The 21,771-nt window shown below is 42.8% G+C and overlaps 1 protein-coding gene across 1 annotated transcript; it reads left to right on the forward strand.

The window, feature by feature from the left end:
- The first annotated feature begins 2,028 nt into the window (after positions 1–2,028).
- Positions 2,029–21,724, forward strand: LOC306912496 (mitochondrial adenyl nucleotide antiporter SLC25A24-like). Its single transcript, XM_079488766.1, has 10 exons — positions 2,029–2,402; positions 3,278–3,404; positions 4,093–4,180; positions 4,274–4,388; positions 12,044–12,202; positions 14,346–14,486; positions 15,110–15,217; positions 18,426–18,593; positions 19,167–19,317; positions 20,334–21,724. The coding sequence occupies exons 1-10, from the start codon at positions 2,205–2,207 to the stop codon at positions 20,513–20,515; spliced, it is 1,437 nt and encodes a 478-aa protein (XP_079344892.1). The 5' UTR covers positions 2,029–2,204; the 3' UTR covers positions 20,516–21,724.
- Positions 21,725–21,771: the final 47 nt, after the last annotated feature.

Below are 21,771 nucleotides of genomic sequence, written 5' to 3' on the forward strand. Positions count from 1 at the left end.
ACATTGTTAAAGTTTTCAATCAATCAATCAATCAATCAATCAATCAATCAATCAATCAATCAATCAATCGATCGATCGATCGATCGATCGATCGATCGATCGCACACACACACACACACACACACACACACACACACACACACACACACACACACGCACACGCACACGCACACATGCACACACGTTGCATATATTAGACGATATTACATAGTTGTGGAAAGAGGCGAGGTTATTACATAGTTAGTTGCATTATGTTTTTTCGTGTGTGGTGCAATAACGCCATCTACCGATGATAAAAAAAGACTTCTCCTCGGATCAAGAAATATAACACCATATGTCACAAAGTGAAATGTGTTATTTGTGTTGCCGGACGGGTGACGATTTCCTCCATGATTGACAATAATGGCAATTATTATTACATAAAGTCATTAAACAGATGAAACAATTAACATTTAATGTGTTGAACTGTTACGTCATATATCGTTAATCCTTTATTAATAGTCTTCCTTTCCTGCTTGACCGATGAATGCCACAAACTAGCCTTGTGCTCCCGTACGACGGTGTCGCCAGCCAAAAAAAAGAACAGATCAACAAGCTAACGACGCGTCACATCGCGACGCGTCGTTAGCTTGTAGATCTGTTCTTGTTGGCCTAGGCGACGTCTACGGTAGTTTGCCCCGCCTTCGACTGCAGCAGCAGCAGCAGCAGCAGTCAGTGTTGCCATGTCCGCTTATTGTAAGCGACTTTGAGCTTCCTTTTCTGTAAAGTTGTTTGCGTGATTGATTGATTGATTGATTGATTGATTGATTGAGTGAGTGAGTGAGTGAGTGAGTGAGTGAGTGAGTGAGTGAGTGAGTGAGTGAGTGAGTGAGTGAGTGAGTGAGTGAGTGAGTGAGTGAGTGAGTGAGTGAGTGAGTGAGTGAGTGAGTGAGTGAGTGAGTGAGTGAGTGAAAATGTATTAACAGTTTGCAGATTGAGTAAAGTTCAAGGAAAGTAGGCCTACAGGTCAATACAAAATCTGCTAATAAAACCAGAAAAAGCACTTGTTTACATAAGGGTCCTCCATTTTTAATTCATCAGTTCATAAGTCATAACATTTAGACATACAAATACACTTTTATGCAAAAAAAGAAATCATCATAGAAAAAAGGGAAACGACAGATATGAGGGGGGACTTTAACCCTTTAACCTGTTTTACAGGGGGCAGTTTTGAATTGCAGACGCCCATATTAAGTGTTCTTTGAGAGCGGTTTTGAAGGAGTCTAGGGATTAACATTTCCAACGGTTGTTGGTACGGTGTTAGTGTTACACATTTTAGTGGCATAGGAGCGAAATTAATTTAACCCCTTGTTTGAGCCGAATCTGGGTTGAACGTGGTTAACCGTTTGTGGAACTCCCTCTTGTGTTGTAATCGTGGACTTCGTTGACATTAAGGAAGTATTTTGATTTTGATAGGTACATGTAGCGAATCTTGTAGACCAGGCCCATTGCCTTAATATATATACCAGTAAGACGCCTGAGGGCGAGAAGCGGGCACTGGCCATAATGCCATATATGGACCGTGTATTGAGTGTACAGGGTGTTATGTGATGAGGTCAGATCAACATATGGAATATCAGAAGAGCTCAGTCAGCTCCATATATGGAGATCTAAGGGTGGCAGCGGGGGCAGTGTCTTGAATGTACAGGGTTACGCACAATGGGGGCTTTCCCCATGTTACCTTATGTATGGGGATGATGATGTCATAGTGATGTCACGATAATGTCACGAGACCTGGTGTAATGCTAGTTTGTTGTCAGCGGTTCAGAGGGCCTTTTCAACCTGCAATTAAATGGCAGTGTTCATGTGGCCTATAGTCGCTTTTTGGTCTTGTTTTCACATTATACAATACAACTGAATACTTATTTCTCTCGCAACACTGGCAACCCTGGCAGCAGCACTGTAGTTCCTATGTGTCCCTGGATGCACCAGCCGGTGTTCGAATACCTTTCGATTATGATTGCAGCGTGACGCCAACACACACACACAGGCGTGTATCGATTGTTTCCGCGCGTGCTACGTACGTTTCCTATTGATGGATTACTATCTCTAAAACCCGGGCTATCCGAGCTGCATCCGCAGCAGGGGAGGACTGGAGTGGAGGACGCCTCCTCCTGCCAGCCTCGACGCGACGTCTCGCTTGCCTTGCCGGCTGCCACATCACAATGCATGGGACTCTACTACGGACGTTGCTATCGGACGCCCGGTGTTCCCACTCCCAGTCCTGGGACGCCGATAGCAGCGAGAGATTCTACCAGGACCTGTTCGAGAAGCTGGACGCCAATAGAGATGGGAAGATCGATGTGGCTGAGCTGAGGGCTGGTCTCACTGCAATGGGTATATTCCGCCAGGGTGCTGCACAGGTAAAAAAAACACCACACAGCCTAATAATATAATGTTGTGCAATGCCAATGTGCCCTTTAAACAGACCCCACCACCACCATCATCATCATCATGCACAGCGCAATCCGGGGTTCAATCAGGGATCACGGGATCATCATGCAGCCAGCCGAGCCAGGCTAGGGTTCAGGAGGTTGCTTTTCCCTGCAAAATGGCACGTCAACTTCTGTCGTGTGTGTGTACGTGTGTGTGCGCGCGCGCGTGCGCGTGCGTAGTAGTGCCGGGCAGAATGGGCAGTATAGCCGCATTATTACACTATAATTAAAGTAATTTCTGCATTAGCTTAGCTTACTTTCCCCAGTAAGAGGTGTAAAGTACAAAACAGTAGGCTAAATATTACAGTAACTAATCCAATTAACTCTGCATTATATATATATATATATATATATATATGTGTGTGTGTGTGTGTGTGTGTGTGTGTGTGTGTGTGTGTGTGTGTGTAAATGCATATCCCAACTTCCAAGTATCAAGTTTGAGAGGGAGCAATGTGTGCATCTGGCTGATTGGTGACTCCTGTGAGGTTAATGATTCATTGATTGCTCCTAAAAGCTGACTATCACTTTTTAGAGAGTGTGTGTGTGTGTGTGTGTGTGTGTGTGTGTGTGTGTGTGTGTGTGTGTGTGTGTGTGTGTGTGTGTGATGGTGGTGGGGCTAGTGAAAGTCGGTAATATTAACAGGTAGACTTAGAGCTTAACTTAGAGCAGTGATGTGGAATAGATATGTAGGCTACACACAGACAGACACTTTCTGGGGATTTTCAGTCCCTCCCTCCCTCCCTCCTCCCTCCTCCCTCCCAATGGAACAGCTGCACTAACCAGGTCATTTATTCTCTCCACAGAAAATCGTATCGTTTGGTGACAAAAATAAAGATGGGTGCCTTGACTTCAGCGAGTTCACCAGATATCTGAAAGAGCATGAGAAGAAGCTGCAACTGACGTTCAAGAGTCTGGATAAAAACAACGACGGTAAGGCTTAGGTCTGTCAATGTCACAATTATACATAATCGCCCATCACAATTATTTGAGATAATCACAATTATGTTTTGCATAATCGTCATAATCGTTTCTTTGTATATTATGGTTATTTGTCATATCTGCCCTGTGTGACTTCAAAGCCAAAAAACAGAAATGTAATTTTTTAATAATGTGTGTCCAACAACCGAAACACAGTTAGATCGTATATTTTTTGTGTGACAATAAATCGTCGTGTAAAATGTCATAATCGTGACCGACCTAGTAAGGCTCAGTTCTAGTCCCTGCTGAGTGTGAGTGTTCTCTTTATCACTGTATATCGACAAGACAATTGACTGGTCATAGTGCAACATATAGCTGATGTCTCCAGTGGTGTAAAGTAACTAAGCACATACCATTTTTTGCTTTACTAGAGTATTTAAAACATTCTGTACATTTACATCCACTGCACTACATCTCAGAGGCAAATTTTGTACTCCACTACAGTTATTTGAAAAATGTTACAATTACTTATACTTTGTAGATTTTGATTATTATTACAAAACACACTACACAAGTACAAATTTAATTCCTTTTACTTGTAACAGAGTATTTCCACATTGCAGTATTGATACTTTTACTTAAGTGAAAAATGTGAGTACTTTTCCCACTACTGATAGCTGTGTCTCCCCCATCACCGCAGGACGCATTGATGCCTCTGAGATCCGGCAGTCCCTTTCAGAGCTGGGCATGGTCATATCTAAAGAGGACGCCCTGAAGATCTTACAGAGGTTTGTTTGCTGCTCTAATTATGGCTAGAGTATGTTAAACATTAGCCCATAGGGCCATAGCTGATGACGACGTGTTCCTCCCTGTCTTCTCAGCATGGACATTGATGGAACCATGATGGTGGACTGGAATGAGTGGAGGGAGCACTTCCTATTCAACCCTGTGCACAATCTGGAAGAGATCCTACACTACTGGAAACACTCACACACGGTGAGGGACACACTGACACTGTACATAAACACACGTAGAAAACCAGCAGTGGAATGCATTGATGTGCACTAACAGGCCATCTTGAACCTTTTGTTCAGATATAGTAGTTTCAGATCAGCTGTTTAACTAGAACTGTGGCCATTTTATTCTAAACCTACAGTATGTGGCTTAGGTTAACTCATAGGATCCCAAACCTTTCAGCCCCGCCCCCCACCACCCAGAATGCTGACAAAGGCTTGCAACCCCCACTATCCTTGGAAGTGATTTATGCATACAAACGTTTGTGCGCACATGCACGGAATTTATGGTACTATACCCTAGGCTATTCAAATGACTAGGCCACAATGACGCAAGCACAAAATAACGCAAAATAGCATAGCATAATATAAATATAGTAATTTAATTTAGTAACCTGTAACCTAATGAGATGTGTAAGCACTATGCTTGGAGCACGGTGCTCGGTCTGCCTTGAATGCCTCGGTCTGCCTTGAATTTTGGAAACGGACTTGGTAATCATCCTCCACGTTCAGTCTCAACCTGTACTAATGTACGTACATTCGGAGAAAGTCTTTTCACATACGTACATACATAGACAGGGACTGATAAACCCCTCCTATGGCACTGGCGCGACACCAAATCCAAAGGATAACGCAATCGAGAACGACACTTTTTGCGTTCGCGAGCCCAGTGAATGAACGTGCGTGTGTTACAGCGCACCGCCGCCGTGCACATGGCCACTGCCAGCACGATCGCCACTGCTCCCTGATGCGTCCCCGACTGGATCTGCTATTTTCGAGTCTCCTCCCAGGCTCCCACCGAGTGGTTAAGACACTGTTGGACAACCAAAAACAATAGCGGGCGTTCCTTTGTTGCGTTACATTGAAATTGGTGACCTATGAATACGGTTTTGACAGAAGCAACAGCTGTACCTAGTTGAAATAGTCTCTCGCACAGGGCCGTGGGGTTTAAGCGCCACTAACTTCCATTGTTAATCCAGGCCTGTATATAGATCCAAACTGCATCAGTACATCCATTGCAGGCTTGTACAGCTGTGGGTATCCCCTCTCCGACTGAAATCCCAAACCCAGAAAGCATCATGGAATAAAATGCTGTCCTGTCTTTAAGATTTGATGGCTTGACAGTTCAACCAGTGCGTCGTCCCGGTCGGTGACAGGTGTCGTAAAGCTGTTACAGTAAATGGTGATCGCATCCAGTCATATTGTTCTGGAGCCGTGCTTCAGTGTTAACACTTAGTCTTAGTCAATCCTACCTATTTCAACTCTCACAATCCAACGTTTGACTTGCTAATTTGCTGCGTGCACACTTTCACTTTTAGAGCGTCCACCCTGGGACTGGGAGGTCGGGGTTTGATCCCCGGCCGGGTCATACCAAAGACTTTGAAAAAGGGGACCCAGTGCCTCCCTGCTTGACACTCGGCATCAAGGGTTGGATTGGGGTAAGTCCCTGCGACATACCAGCGTCATGTCCAGGGGGTGTACTTGTACATCAAGCTGCCTCATGCTAAGGAAACAGGAGATGGGCATCATGGCTCGGCATCGGCAAGGCTTACTACACTTTCACTTTCACAATTCCTCTCCTCTCCTGTAGACAAGGCAGTGCAAATAACAATAGTGCAAGTGTTTTAGTTTAGACGATGCACTTCAGATGTTAATGAAAAACAAAGTGGTGCAGTACATGGAGGTGAGGGAGGGTTGGTACTATGTTAGGGAGTTCAGTAGCCTCACTGCCTGGGGGGAAACAACCTGTTGCATAGTACTGTGGACGAGTGGGTTTCCTCCTTTCCTGGAAGGCAGAATGTGAATGGTCCTCGGGAAGGGTAGGAGGAGACCTCCACGGTGCTGGGGGCACTGCGTAATATGCAGTGGGAGTGGTAGATGTCCATGCCTGGCGGTAAGGAGGGAGCATCCTGTGGTTTACCGTTCACACTACCCGTCGCAGGATCTCGGTCAGAGGTGGAGCAGTTTCCAGTCACCAAGCAGTGATGCAGCTGGTGAGGACACTCTATTATGATGGTTCTCTGTGGAGAATATGGTGAGGATGGGGTTATTGGGGTAGGAGTTTTGCATTCTTAAGGCATCAAAGTCTTGACTGTGACAGTGGTGTCAAGTGGGAACCGAACATGGAGGAATGGAGAGCCGAGCACCCACAAATGTGGAGGAGAGGATGTAAAGTTTAAAACAAATTTATTCTATGAAAATTACCAACATGTTGTGAAGTGAACAGGCAATTGTTACCATTGACACTTGCCGTAGGACTTGTAACTTGTAACCGCCCCAAGTTCTCCCACACAACCATCCTTCTCCGTTCTCTACACTGGCTCCCCGTAGCGGCTCGCATCCAGTTCAAAACCCTGGTGTTAGCCTATAGGGCAGTGAAAGGAACAGCTCCTTCCTACCTCCGGGCTATGGTCGATGCCTACACCCCTGCCCGACCACTTCGGTCTGCCACCTCGGGGCGACTGATTGCCTCGTCACTCAAGGGTCCTTCTGGCCGATCCACACGGTCACGACTCTTTTCTGTTCTGGCCCCACAGTGGTGGAATGAACTTCCCACTGATGTTAGGACAGCAGAGTCACTGCCCATATTTCGCCGCAGGTTGAAAACCCACCTCTTCAGGAAACACTACCCTTCCTCTCTGCCTGACCTACTTGTTGTTAACTAGTTGTACGAACGCTTGTTTTCTATTGTTGTATTGTTTATTGGATCTTGTTTAGTCAATACACTTAATTGTTTTAGCTCATGCTCATTTGATTTAGCTATTTTGTCTCATCTGTTTAAGGAAATAGGTAGCTGATATATTGCACTTTTACCTTAGCGCTAGGTATACTCTTGGTTGCTTGTTTTTGCAGAAAATGCACTAAAGACTTCTGGTGATTAGTAGTTTTTGTTCCCTACCTATGTTGAATACACTTATTGTAAGTCGCTTTGGATAAAAGCGTCTGCTAAATGACTGTAATGTAATGTAACTTCACGTGAACAGACACTATTTCATGGGTTTGTATGTTTGTTAATCCAGTTATCACCGTAATCGCACTGGTCAAAACATGTTGGCAATTTTTATGGAATAAACTTTTCTTCCTCTCCTCCACAGTGCTCGGCACACCGCTGATCCTAAAAACCCAGAATTCAGTATACTTTTTAGCCTTTAAAAAAAAGCTCCTTTGAGCACCCAGTTGGCCTCTGTGTTTTCTTTCTTTCTGAATGCAGAGGAACTTGGCCGTGGATGAGCAGGGTTGAGTGTTGAGTGTTCAACATGCATGCAACATGACATTCTGATGTCAATGATGGATTTTGGATTCAATTATTCTGAGCAGCAGGTTGTTGTCTGCAAACCAACTTGTCAGCTGCTCCGCCTGTTTGAGCCCTATACAAACAAACTGGTAGGAGTCTATTGTGGCAACAAGTCTGGCTTGAGCACAATCAAGTGGTAATCAGAAAGGCTATTGTGGGTTTCTTGGGTACAGGGATGATGTTAGTGGTGCTGAAGCAAACGGGGGCAACCGCGTGGCTCAGTTGCCACAAAAACTGGCCAAAAGTATTAAATAGGAAGCAACTTGAATGAACAAAATATATATTACTGATATTTATTAGGCAGTGCAGACTTGGAGTTCAAACGGCATCATAGGTACTTAAAAGGTCAAAATCCCCAAATCAGAATTTCAGTTTCGGTTAGCCTTGAGCCACTGTTTCAGGGTCTTAAAAGTGGGATATGTACATTCCCTAATTACAACATTTACTTTAGTGACAGAGCATTTCAAAGCATGTCCAAATGCTGTGCGTCTAGTCCAAAATCACTTCACTGTCCCCTGTAGTATTGGCCCTGGTGCCAATGGTTATGCAGTGTCAATGAATTCATTCAAAGGAGGTGGGGCAAAGCTCATGCAAAAGCCTTATGCATAAAACATTTTAAATGCAAATGTGTTTGGCTAGTACCTTTCCTTTGTCTGGCTCAGTTCAGTATTGCCAGGTCTGCTTATTAAGTTATTATAAGCAACTTTGGGCTTGTTGTTCTGTAAAGTCGCTTGTAAACATTGGGGTCTCCACCAGGGCAGGGTCTCCACCAGGGCAGGGTCTCCACCAGGGCAGGGTCTCCACCACCAGGGCAGGTGAGGTTGTAGCGTCCTGGTGGCGCTATAATAAGCCAATGTGAAAAGGGTGCCATTTCTTCTTATGCCTTGGATGGCAATTGGATGATTTGAGGCATTTTGTTCCAAAAATGTGTTTTGCAAAAATCCACCTGTTAGTGGCGCTATAACAGGCCAATGTGAAAAGGGTGGGATATATTCCTCAGCCTAGTAGAAAAGTCTGTGAAAGATTTCACGTAAATTACATGCTGCAATCTGGAGTAATATAAAAAAAAATGTTTTACAAAAGTCGGCCTCCTGGTGGCGCTATAACAGGCCGTTCTCGAAATTTGGGGCAGAGGTTCATCGTTGGCATCCAGGGAGTGTGTGTGCAAAATCTGGCATCGACCGGGTTAACGGTGCCGGAGATTAGCTGGTAACAGACAGACAGACACAATCCTGCAAACTTTGAAAGCCAATGTTAGCCAATTAGGATGGAATATGAAATATCCGTCTTGAACACATGACTCTAGAGATACTGTTTGCGGTACGATTTGCGGGATTTTTGGATAGAATCTGGAGGAGTAATATCCATGCCCGACGCCCGTAGGACTTGTAACTTCACGTGAACAGACACTATTTAATGGGTTTGTATGTTTGTTAATCCAGTTCTCGCCGTAATCGCACTGGTCAAAACATGTTGGCAATTTTTATGGAATAAATGTGTTTTAAAAAAGTCGGCCTCCTGGTGGCGCTATAACAGGCAGTTCTGGAATATTTGGGGCAGAGGTTCATCGTTGGCATCCAGGGAGTGTGTGTGTGGAATATTTGGCATCGACCGGGTTAACGGTGCCGGAGATTAGCTGGTAACAGACAGACTCACACACGGACTGCAAAACATACTTTCTCCCCATGCCTTCGGCCTGGTGGAGACAATAATGGGCCTTGATATGGTCCTAGATGACTATTTCTATGCATTTGATGTATTACCTTATGTTGTTCTTGGTTACTGTAAATCGCTCTGGCTTAAGAGCTTCTGCAAATGTCTAAATTGCAATTGTAATTCATGGGTGCCGTGGAAAAAAAAGGTATTTTCAGTCAAAAAGGTTTTGACAACCAGTGAAATAGAGAGACTACTGGAAGAAATGTTACCGTATTATGGTTTGGTTTTATCCATGTTAAGACTAGTGAATAGAGCAGCGGGAAAATTGCTACTTTCCTATAGTATTTAGACTTTTGGGTGAAAATGTTGTCTTTTTTGTTTGTTTTTAAACACCCAACTGTATTTCACATGCCTTTGGTTTAAACAATACACTGTTTCTCTCTGAAGAGAGCTTGAGCAATCAAAGAGCTCCTGTTTTTATGAAAGAGCTCTTGTTTGTCTCTGTTAAAAAAGGAGTATGCCTGTCTCGCCAGATAAAATGTTATCTTTTTTAATTAACTAAATGTCCTCACATTCAAGGACGTGGCCAGCTAGCACAGCATTTTGTTTTACTAGCATTTCACGCACGCACGCACGCACGCACGCACGCACGCACACAGACACACACACACACACACACACACACACACACACACACACACACACACACACACACACACACACACACACACACACACACACACACACACCCACACACAGCAGTTATAAGTAATGTAGTTAATATTGTTCTATACCAGAGGCATATCTACAATAAGGCCTGGCCTGGCCAAAATCCATACAATGAGAAAAAAGAGGACAAAAACAAGACATGACTATTATTATTATTGGACAGCTGATTGGCCGTTGCGGTAGAGCGCGACCCTCAATCACCCATTGGAATGTAAATGCAAGCCTTTCAGCCTTTGTATACTACTCGTCTGGCAGGTATATCTCTTTGAAAACCTTTAGTGCTACGATTGTGTGCGGGGAGACGACAATTTGTCACAGCCCTGGCCACAGTCTGTGCCACACCCACTCATCCACTGCCCTGATGACTACCTGGCCCCACCTGTGTGTCTCACCTCACCTGCTCCCTAATGAACCTAGTCTATATATAGCCCTTGATGCTCTCATGTGGTTGTTGGTTTATAAGTTTATTCCTGCCTTGTATTCTTGCCTTGTAAGGTGTACCTGATTTCAACTTTGCCAAGTAAAGACTTTAAGTTATTCCTTGTGTCCTTGTGAGTTCTGCATTTTGGATCCTTACCTGGGATAGAAGTCTGACACAATTAACACATCTGGCCTGTCCAAAATATAATTCTTGCCTGCCCAAAATGTAATTCCTGGAAACGCCACTGTTCTATACTGTATCATGCTTTCTGTCGCATGGAACCGTGTGTAGGTACTAGGTAGAAGTTAAATGTATTTGCGAGGGGGGGACGTCACCATCAACAGGCTTGTGGGGCAGGTTGTTGTTGGACTGGCAGCCTTGCCACGCAGCGTGTCACAGTCACAGACGTTTGTGTCATTTGATTGTACTCTAGTCTAGGTCTTGTTTTTCTATGTATGTTCCCTGGTCTAGTTTTCTAGGTTCTATGTTTGTTTACCCCAGCTGTATCTCATTTGTAATCAGCCCTCGTCCATATCAGTTCTGTTTCCCAGTCAGATTGGTACATCATCATGAATGCATTTACTGATGTAGCTATAGTCACAGTAACAAGTAACATATCCCTCCAGGACCAGTAAGACGCCTGGGGGCGAGAAGCGACCTAGGTCACGTGCACTCGCCATATATGGAGCGTGTCTTGAGTGTACAGGACTTTTGTCCCCTCAGCTATCACGGCAATAAACAAACTGCCCCGCCGATAGGATGGTTCTGTATACAGCATGCATGTATGATGGGATGGTTCTGTATACAGTGGCGAGTCTGGGGACCTCATGTTTTTGTATTGTCTTGGTGTTATGTGCTATGTGTTGTTTTTGATCTGGGTGTTGAACAGACTGTGAAGACAAATATCCCCCGGGACAATAAAGATTATTATTATTATTATTATTATTATTATTATTATTATTATTATTATTATTATTATTATTATTATTATTATTATTATTATTATTATTTTTATTATTATTTTTATTATTATTATTAATAACCACATCAGCCTATAGTGACATTCCCAAAACAGGGATGCCAGGTTGGAAGTTGTTAATGTGTTGATTATTATAATCACTGTGCTATGGCCCATACTAACAGATACCCACTGTGACCATCAAAGAAATTGTCTGTACTTTCGGATTTCGGATTGTGAGCTTGTAGATCGACTATTCAAGTATAAAATAGGGTTAAAAGAGGTTCAACTGTTCCTGATTTTATCTGTACTTTTACTCCACTACAATTATTTGAAAACTTTAGTTACTACTAGTTACTTTGTAGATTACCCTCGTCAGCCCTATATGAAATGGGACATTCTGCATAATGAGTATATTTTGATGCCAATACTTTTTGCACTTTCATTCAACAAAAAATTTAATTCTGGACATTTACTTGTAACGGAGTATTTCTACATTGCAGTATTGATACTTTTACTCAAGTGAAAAGTACTTTTTCCACCACTGGTAAAGAGTGAATGTGCTTCAACCGTCACTAGGTGGTGGACATAGGGGACAGTCTTGCCATCCCAGACGAGTTCACAGAAGAGGAGAAGAGCTCTGGAGGCTGGTGGAAGCAGCTTGTTGCTGGGGCCGTGGCAGGGGCAATCTCCCGTACCGGCACTGCACCTCTGGACAGGGTCAAAGTCTTCATGCAGGTGTGTATGCTCATTATTAGCAGAACCTTGGCTTGTACTGTGTAGACACCAGTGACGCTAAAAGCCTCCTTCATACTGTGCGCGCCAAGTCGTGGTTCATTCATGGCTCTTAGCTCTGTACTAGATACTATTGGAGCTACACTGTAGCTGCAACTATTGATAATACCCTTGATCTTAATCGAACAGTTGATAATAATCGAGAAGTATCTTTTATACAAATCGACCCCCCTGTCCCCCGCAAAAAATAAAATACATAGATTGTACACTCTGAGTTATGGGGGTCCTTGAAATTAAATAGTTTGAGAACCACTGGACACTAAATGGACCCAAGCCTTAATTAGTATCATCGGTAACACCATGGATAATCCAAAATGGATGCTGTGCATATACCCTATTGTGCTTCTTGAGAGGCCCAAACCTTTTCTTAAATGTTTCCTTTTCATATTTATTGAATTTAGTTCTGCTGGGAGCAGGAAAATCAGAGCACTTGTTTGAGCCAGAAAACGCCAGACCACAGAAAATCTACGGAATCTACACAATCCCTTTAAAAAGTGGAAGCAGTTGAACCACAGCAAAGCAACCCTCAGGGGAAAAATAGTTTGGTAAACTAAAGTTACCAAGTTATGTACAAACTCTTGAAGAATGAAGAAAGTCAAGAATGACACTGAGCTAAATCTAGTTGGTTGCTATTTATTTCACAGAAGCATCCATGTGGATATATAGTATGCTGATATTATGAGCAGAGGCTCATCTCCTCAGCCCATGAGCTTTTATACACCCAAGTCTTTCCTTAAAACCAGACCATAGGCCCAGGCGGTGGCGTAACCGTCTGGGCACCCAACTGGTAATCCAGTCGCAGTGTGCCGCGGGTTCGACTCCCGAGCCCGACACGGCCTTTACTGCATGTCTTCCCCCATCTCTCTCCCGTTTCCTGTCAGCCTACTGTCTGTCCCTTCAAAAAGCCGCAAAAAGATATCTTTAAAAAAAAAAAAAAAACAGACCATAAGATGGTCCTAATATATCAAACATATTATTATTATGTTTGACGAATCAAGATTAGATTATTGTTAGCAATGCATTGTTATTACACTAATTTTCTCCTGCCATCACATACACAGTTTTGCAGCCAGGCTAAGTCAAGTTGACCTGTGCAGCATCTTATTTCGTTTCTCACTCCAACATGATATCTTTGGCTAAAGATACCCAGCTGAGACTCCTTTGCTCTATCCTGACATGCTGACTATTACATTCCTTAGCCTATGTTCCAGGCCTGCAAATAGTAATACAGGGAAACATCCCTGTACCAAGTTCAAACCAATTGGTAACAACAAAAACTAAATATTGACAATGTAATACTAAATATCTAATATCAACAACAACAACAATACATCTAGCAAATTAATGTGGAATGAAAAGTCACAAGTCAGCACAATATGAGTTGTGTTTAAAATAAAACTTAAAATAAGTGTTAAATAGCTGTTAAAACTCATTGCTATAGAGCTATAGTGCTATAGTCTCCCTGTCTCTCCAGCTCTTTATTAAACAGAGAATGCATTTTCAGGTCAGGATACCAATTTTATCCAATCAGGATAGAGAACTCAGTCAGGATACAGATTAAACAAGTGCAATTGGAAGTGATGACACAAAGAAATGAGCAGACGAAATTGGAACTGGAACACAAAAATGAAGTTGATAAATGGATACTATGGCCTGATTGGCTGAAACTTTGTCAGCTACTGTACCTGAAAATGTATTTTCTGTTTATCGAAGAGCTGGAGAGACAGGAGACCCCTGTTACTGAACAAACACTCTATAGAAACTCTATGGCTATAGCTTTAGCCTTTAACATGGGGTGGAAACCTCATATGTCCAAAGCGCTTACTTTTCAGGATGATTCAAATTGAAGAACACACCAAAGCATCAAAAATGGAGGATCTACAAGCTCAAAACGCGTTGCTTCGTGCCGCATTTCGAGCTTGCGGACCTGCTACTTTTGATGCTTTGGTGTGACGCTGTAGTATGATCAAGTAGGGCGTACATTTTACGGTTTTATTTAAAAATAACACAATGTGGATATAAGAGGTTTCTGCTCAGACAGCGACGAAATATGAAAGGACTAATCGTCAGACTGATGGGTTGCCAGGTTCACTCCAAAATCACCCTGCTAGGAGGCTACAAACAGATGATCAGAGAAGGGGGAATAAGGTCGCTGTGGAGAGGCAACGGCATCAACATATTCAAGATCGCCCCAGAGACTGCAATCAAATTCTTTGCCTATGAACAGGTAACAACTTGATATATACTGTACTGTATATACAGTACTGCAGTGTATTTGCCTATGAACAGGTAACAACTTGATATATACTGTATATTCTGCGGTGTATTTGGCCACGGAGCCCCCATCTGAAATTATTTTGTGCCAGGGACCCCTAGAAAATAAGATTTGTGTTCAAATGTTTTTCCAACATGTGTGATGCTGTATTAACACAAAAACTGTCTGTCCCTTCAAAAAGCCGCAAAAAGATATCTTTAAAAAATAAATAAAACCAGACCATAAGATGGTCCTAATATATCAAACATATTATTATTATGTTTGACGAATCAAGATTAGATTATTGTTAGCAATGCATTGTTATTACACTAATTTTCTCCTGCCATCACATACACAGTTTTGCAGCCAGGCTAAGTCAAGTTGACCTGGATGGCCTCATTTTAGCTCGCTAACATTGAAGCTAAATATTTAGCATCTAAAATGGGCCACACTAAAACCAATCACTGGCACTTTCGTCCACCAGGTGCCAGTGATACGGTTAAGTCTATTAACTAATTTTGCCGGGGACATTTGAAGTCACTACATTATTATTCTGTTCAAATAATGAATAAATGTACGGTAAATGTGCTTTACAGTACAAGAAGCTGCTAACAACAGAGGGCCAGGTAGTGGAGACACACACAAGGTTTATGGCTGGATCTCTGGCTGGAGCCACAGCACAGAGCGCCATCTACCCCATGGAGGTAAGCATGCCTCTCACCGTACACAGTACAGTCCATCTAGGCCAGTGGTTCTCAAAAAGTCCTTGACCGGTGCACCGGTCGATGCCACATTTTGCACACACACTCCCTGGATGCCAACGATGAACCTCTGCCCCGAATTTTCGAGAACGGCCTGTTATAGCGCCACCAGGAGGCCGACTTTTGTAAAACAATTTGTTTTATATTACGGTACTCCTCCAGATTGCAGCATGTAATTTACGTGAAGTCTTTCACAGACTTTTCTACTAGGCTGAGGAATATATCCCACCCTTTTCACATTGGCCTGAGGCTGTTATAGCACCAATCCAACAGGTGGATTTTTGCAAAACACATTTTTGGAACAAAATGCCTCAAATGCCATCCAAGGTGTAAGAAGAAATGGCACCCTTTTCACATTGGCCTATTATAGCGCCATCAGGAGGCTACAACCTCACCTGCCCTGGTGGAGACCTGTGCCCCGAGAGGCACTTTATCTAGTTGTCTCCACCAGGCCGAAGGCATGGGGAGAGAGTATGTTTTGCACTCCGTCCGTCCGTCCGTGTGTCCGTGTGTGTGTCCGTGTGTCCTTCCGTCTGTGAACAGCTAATCTCTGGCACCGTTAACCCGGTCGATGCCAAATTTTGCACACACACTCCCTGGATGCCAACGATGAACCTCTGCCCCAAAATGTCCAGAACGGCCTGTTATAGCGCCACCAGGAGGCCGCTTTGTGCAAAACAAGTTTTTGGACAGTACACCTACAGATTTTGTCCAAACATCACGCAAATTGGTACACAGTCTCTCTAGAGCCATTCAACGAAACGTGTCTTTCAGATTTCTCAGACGCCATCCTGATTGGCTAAGATTGGCTTCCAAAGTTCGCAGGAGTGCTCAGTTTCAAACAAAATGCTGCAAATCATGAACACATCGTGTGATTTCCGTGAAATTGTGCACGCACATTCCCACTAGGCAGAGGAAGAAATGCCACATGAACATTTTCAACTCAGCCTCATGGTGGCGCTATAACTGGCCGAAAAGTGTTTTTACCTCTAACTGCACGGATCTGTGGATAACTTTGTATGCCAACTCCCTAGAGGCCAAGGAAAAACCTTTGCCTGGAATTTTTCACATCTGCTCTTTATAGTGCCACCAGGAGGCCGACATATGTAAAACACATTTTCTAATATTACTCATTCAGATTTTATCCAAATTTCACGCAAATCGGTACACATGCTCTCCATAGTCATGTGATCAAGACGGGTTTGTTTGATTTCTCATAATCCACCCTCATTGGCTACGATTGGCTTCTAAACTTTTCAGGAGTAGCCCGCTTTGTACCCGTTTTGTACAAATCGCCACAACTACTCAACGCAGCGTCCGGTTGTGGTGAAACTGTGCATGCATATTCCCACTAGGCTTTGGAAGAAATGCCACTTGACAGTTTTCAAATCAGCCTCATGGTGGCGCTACAACAGGCCAAGCCGCGTCACACACACACTCACGTTTATATTGCTCCTAAACATTTTGCCAAACATCACACACACACTCCTATCCTCCTGGTGGAGACCTGTGCCCAGAAGGGCACCTTCTCTAGTTTATTTATGAAATTACTGAAGAAAAATCATTGAATTTTGTTTTTAATTCATGAATGATTTTCATTTTGTGGGGGGAATGTTTTTTGAAAATGAAATAATAATAATTAAAAATATAGGAAACCAAAAATAAAGGGACCCATAAAAATGTATCCCGACTCCCAACCCACTAGCACCTCTCACCATACACAGTACACAAGTACAGTCCATTTGAAGAGATTTTCTGAATGTTAAAATGGATTTACAGGAAATAAACACTTTTATTTTAATGTTGTTAATGCTGACAAAACGCAAATGAAGACCCTTATAGATTGCTACAGAGAAGTCTGTCAGGAGTTACACATGTTACACAACGCGAGCGAGGAAAGGTGCTTAGTTTCTATGAGAAAAGGAATATAAGAAGAACTTCTGGGGCCGTGTCCCAAAATCAAATGTTTAGTTGGTCGAGATCTGCGCGCCACTAACACAGTCATTCATTACCACGTGGTAGAGGAGAGCTAACTAATGTGGAATGAGGCCATGCTGTTCACATACATTTTCTTCACTCCTGCTGCCAGTTCAATTTCACACTAATGCACAGTTCAACGTCGCAAACATCCAGATGCGCTCATAACATGCACATGATGCATTAGAAAGCAGGGAGCAGACGCTTTATTTTCAGCTGTGCACTAGTAAAAAATAGCCGAAGCAATCTTTGGCCAGATTTCCTATTGTAAAACCCAATGTGGAAATGGGAAATGTTTATTGGGAATTTTCTACTAATATACTATTTTAATATTTCACCAAATATAAGTCATATGATAAAGCTAACATATTGGCTACAAATGGGTACTAATGTCTTTACATATTTGAGTGTCTTCCCTTATCCCTTTACTTTCTGCCCATTTCCAGCACTGGGTAATGCAGATATATTATCTTTTTGTTTTAAAATAATTTGAGGGAAGTGATGCACTTCTTCTGCAACTCTTGGTTGGACTAACTTCAATTAAATATCCTGCTTTTGCACAGCAAGATGACTGTTCAGTTGACATTTCTTCAACTCTGGAAATAGAAATAAAATAAAAACATAATTTACTTCAAACAATCAATCTCTCTTATTGATCTAAATACAATACCTAATACCTAATATTCCTATTTAGTGTATTTCCTATTTCCTATCCAATATTAAATAGGAAACGCACTAAATGGGAATACCATAAATGTACAGTAATATACCCAATATCTGATAGTAAAACCACCTTAATCCGTGCACCACAGGCATGAGTGCTTATGGAACCTATTTGAACCCAGAGAATTGTACAGACTCTATCGTTTACTACGTCTTAAACTTTATTTAATTTTTATGGAAATTATTCGATTTTTATTCATGAAATACTTTATTAAGTTTATTTACATTTGTTTATGTAGGAAATGAAAAAAGAAATGGGATATTTACTTGCGACACATACAAATTGGTCCGTGGGTCGTGCACCAATTTGTATGTGACGCAAGTAAATATCCCCTTTCTTCGCCGACCGAGACCCAACCGTGGGTCCACGCCCCACAGTTTGGTAAACAATTCGGCCTAAGTTAACAGTACACACTCTTTGCCCCTTTCTATGTGCTTTGTGTCTGTTCAGGTAATGAAGACCAGGCTGACCCTGAGAAAGACTGGCCAGTACAAAGGAATGTTTGATTGTGCCAAAAACATCCTGAAGAACGAGGGGATCAAGGCTTTCTACAAGGGCTACGTTCCAAACCTGATCGGCATCATTCCCTATGCTGGAATAGACCTGGCCGTGTACGAGGTGTGTGTGTGTGTGTGTGTGTGTGTGTGTGTGTGTGTGTGTGTGTGTGTGTGTGTGTGTGTGTGTGTGTGTGTGTGTGTGTGTGTGTGTGTGTGTGTGTGTGTGTGTGTGTGTGTGTGTGTGTGTGTGTGTGTGTGTGTGTGTGTGTGTGTGTGTGGTGTAAATTAACTAAGTCCATTTCCTCAAGTACTGTAGTAGTACTTGAGTACAATTTTGAGGTATTTTCTTTTACTTTACTGGACTGGTTTGTCAATACTTTTTCTTCTACTCTATTACTCTACTCTATTATTTCGAAACCACTTCAGACCTATGTGTATATATAGCTTTGAAATTTGAAAATAGCCGATCTACACTTTTCAGAGTGCAATGCCCAAGCGCAACCAAACATAACATTACTTGTCTTTTAGTTCTACTGCATCAATTTAGTCGACCAACATTTTTCCGCCATAGTTTTATTTGACGGAGTGAACACTGTGTGTGACAACAACTCCCTGATGTGGTGGTACTATTTATGGTTTGTTGTGCAACAACCCCCTGATGTGGTGGTACTCTTTATTGTTTGTGGTGCCTCAGCTGCTGAAGAACGCGTGGCTGTCCCGCTACGCCACGGACTCGGCCAACCCCGGAGTGGTGGTGCTGCTGGGCTGCGGCACCATGTCCAGCACCTGTGGCCAGCTGGCCAGCTACCCACTGGCTCTCATACGCACACGCATGCAGGCGCAGGGTGAGTACCATCACTAGGGCCGTCGGTGTCACTAGCATGATGAAATTGCACTCGACGATTGTGGTTAACATTTTAATTGTAATTTTTTTTGTATTATTAAACTGACAGCGACGAAGGCCTTCCTTGGCCGACAGGCGAAACAAACACTTGTACCTGTTTATTTTGAAGGCAATTGATGGGACTTTACCGTTGTATATTAAATCTCTGCTGGATTGGTTGACGGTAGGGCTATCCAGGGCGCCGCCCTGGTAGTTTGAAGATACTGTACATGCAAGCCCGCACAGTCATTCGCAGTTTTCGCACCTCGCTAACAAAACCTGACGATCGCTGTGGCACAGCTTGAAACAATAGGAACCATATCAATGGTGACAGTTCATTCTGTAGTCTACTGTAGGCATCAGTCAGATGTTCTGTCTGAAGCAGTCAAAAGAGTTGTATAACAGTGGCTGATGGATTCACAAACTGTAATTAAATGCATAATTATGACAACACTAAAGTTTGCCTATTATGCAAGTAAATAGAATACAATTTGATATACAGTAATATTGTGGCTTAATAATAGGTCTACATTTAAGAGATGTCGGTGTCGCTCGGAAGCGCGTACACATGCGCGTTAATAAATCCACAGCACATCCCTGCCTGTACCATAGGACACTCTCCAGTGACTGGCTCACACTAAAGGTCCCCAAAGTAAACATAGAACTGGGGAACATAGCCTTTTGTTTGAATGCCCCAATCACTTGGAAAGACCTACAGCTTAAATTAATGATCTGTTCTCCCATAACATGCTTTCAATTTATATCTTTGATTATAGACCCACAATTACCCCCGCAAAAGTAGCAGAACTGTGGCTTCGGTCCGCATTTCGAGTTTGTATATCTGCTACTTTTGAAGCTTTTCTGTGACACTGTAGTGTGATCAAGTAGGGTGTTAATTTATGAAAAATCTAAAATATGGAGATAAGAGGTTTCTGCCCCGTCATGTTGTGATTTTCTTAATATAAAATGTATCCACAGCCTCTCTGGATGCTTCGGACAAGTCGTCGCTGAGTGGAATGGTCAGGGACATTGTGGCCAAAGAGGGATTCTTTGGACTCTACAGGGGCATCCTGCCCAACTTCATGAAGGTCATTCCTGCTGTCAGCATCAGCTACGTAGTGTACGAGCACATGAAGACCAGCTTGGGAATCTCCAATTGACAACCTCAACCACGAGTTAGCCGAGGAAAAAGAGCAATAAAGTCTCTGCGTTTAAATGCCGCATTTAAAACGAGACCAACACCAAACATGACTGCGTTGGGCACGGATTCAGCCAAACCGGATACACGGTCGGGCACCCTGTCATACAGTTGTGACAGTGGGGGGAAAAAGAGCGATTACTTTCAAGAATTATTATTGACTTAAATAGTGCCAAGTGAGACCAAACATATCAGGCACAGATTGAACTAAGTGGCCCATAGGTTATTATAAAGGCCTATGATGTGAATGCGTAATAAATTAGAGTTGCCTTTCACCAGCCCGCATATTAATGATTTGTAGGAACTAAATTAATAAGCATGCAGCCAAGCATATACTGTATATTAAGATCTCGACTGAAAACGCTCTTCAGTGTCTGAGCTTGATCTGTCCAAGGAAAAGACTTGACACGTGACGTAGACAAGACATTACCGTATGCAACACTGACATGGACGCCGGTGAAAAAAAAGAGTTAACATAATGACTCTTAGAATGTCTTGCTTTGTTATTTGTTTAAGAATGTGACCAAACCATTGTTTTAGCGCTTCTTCGGCTAATGCTGTTACGGTGAGTGTGTTTTATTTATTTATTAACACCAGTAAACCTAATCTCAAGTTCAGACATATCCTGTTTACAGTAATTACGAAACATTTGTATCCAAATCATGAGAATCCCAAATAAGATACCTTCTTGGACATATAGGACATTGATTCTCAACCTGTGGGTCGCCACCCAAAGGGGGGTAGTCACCCCAACGGGGCTCCCCACGTGATTTATTTTGAGCAGTGCTAGCCGCTCCAAGGAACAGCTTTGTGTGTATGTCTGTCTGTTTGATTATGGAATGTCTGTTTGTACCATGACCTGCAGGTCATCAACCTCCTCATTGGGACAGAAACACACACACACACACACACACACACACACACACACACACACACACACACACACACACACACACACACACACAGAGCACCACTCAGTTCACACTTTGGGGTGCTTTATTTATTTAAAGGGAAAAATAAAGAAGAAGAAAAACTATTAAAGGAGAATTCCATGCTAAAAGGCTTTCTTACCTTTATTTGTAGTTGTTACGTCCCCAACAAAGAGGTCCAGGTCTTATTTTGTGCAAAAGTGCATTATTGGCTATTTCCCCTAATATAAGCCCTCAATGGGGGTTGGGTTTTTGTGCTAATTCACTTATTTCCATCGAAATAAGTAGT

This window comes from Electrona antarctica (genome assembly GCF_951216825.1).
Source record: "Electrona antarctica genome assembly, chromosome: 19".
NCBI classification, from domain to species: domain Eukaryota; kingdom Metazoa; phylum Chordata; class Actinopteri; order Myctophiformes; family Myctophidae; genus Electrona; species Electrona antarctica.

Coding starts and splice junctions, on each gene's coding strand:
- LOC306912496 (XM_079488766.1), top strand. CDS start 2,205: ATGCATGGGACTCTACTACGGACGTTGCTATCGGACGCCCGGTGTTCC. Junction 14,487..15,109: donor AATTCTTTGCCTATGAACAG/GTAACAACTTGA, acceptor TGTGCTTTACAG/TACAAGAAGCTGCTAACAAC. Junction 15,218..18,425: donor GCGCCATCTACCCCATGGAG/GTAAGCATGCCT, acceptor GTGTCTGTTCAG/GTAATGAAGACCAGGCTGAC.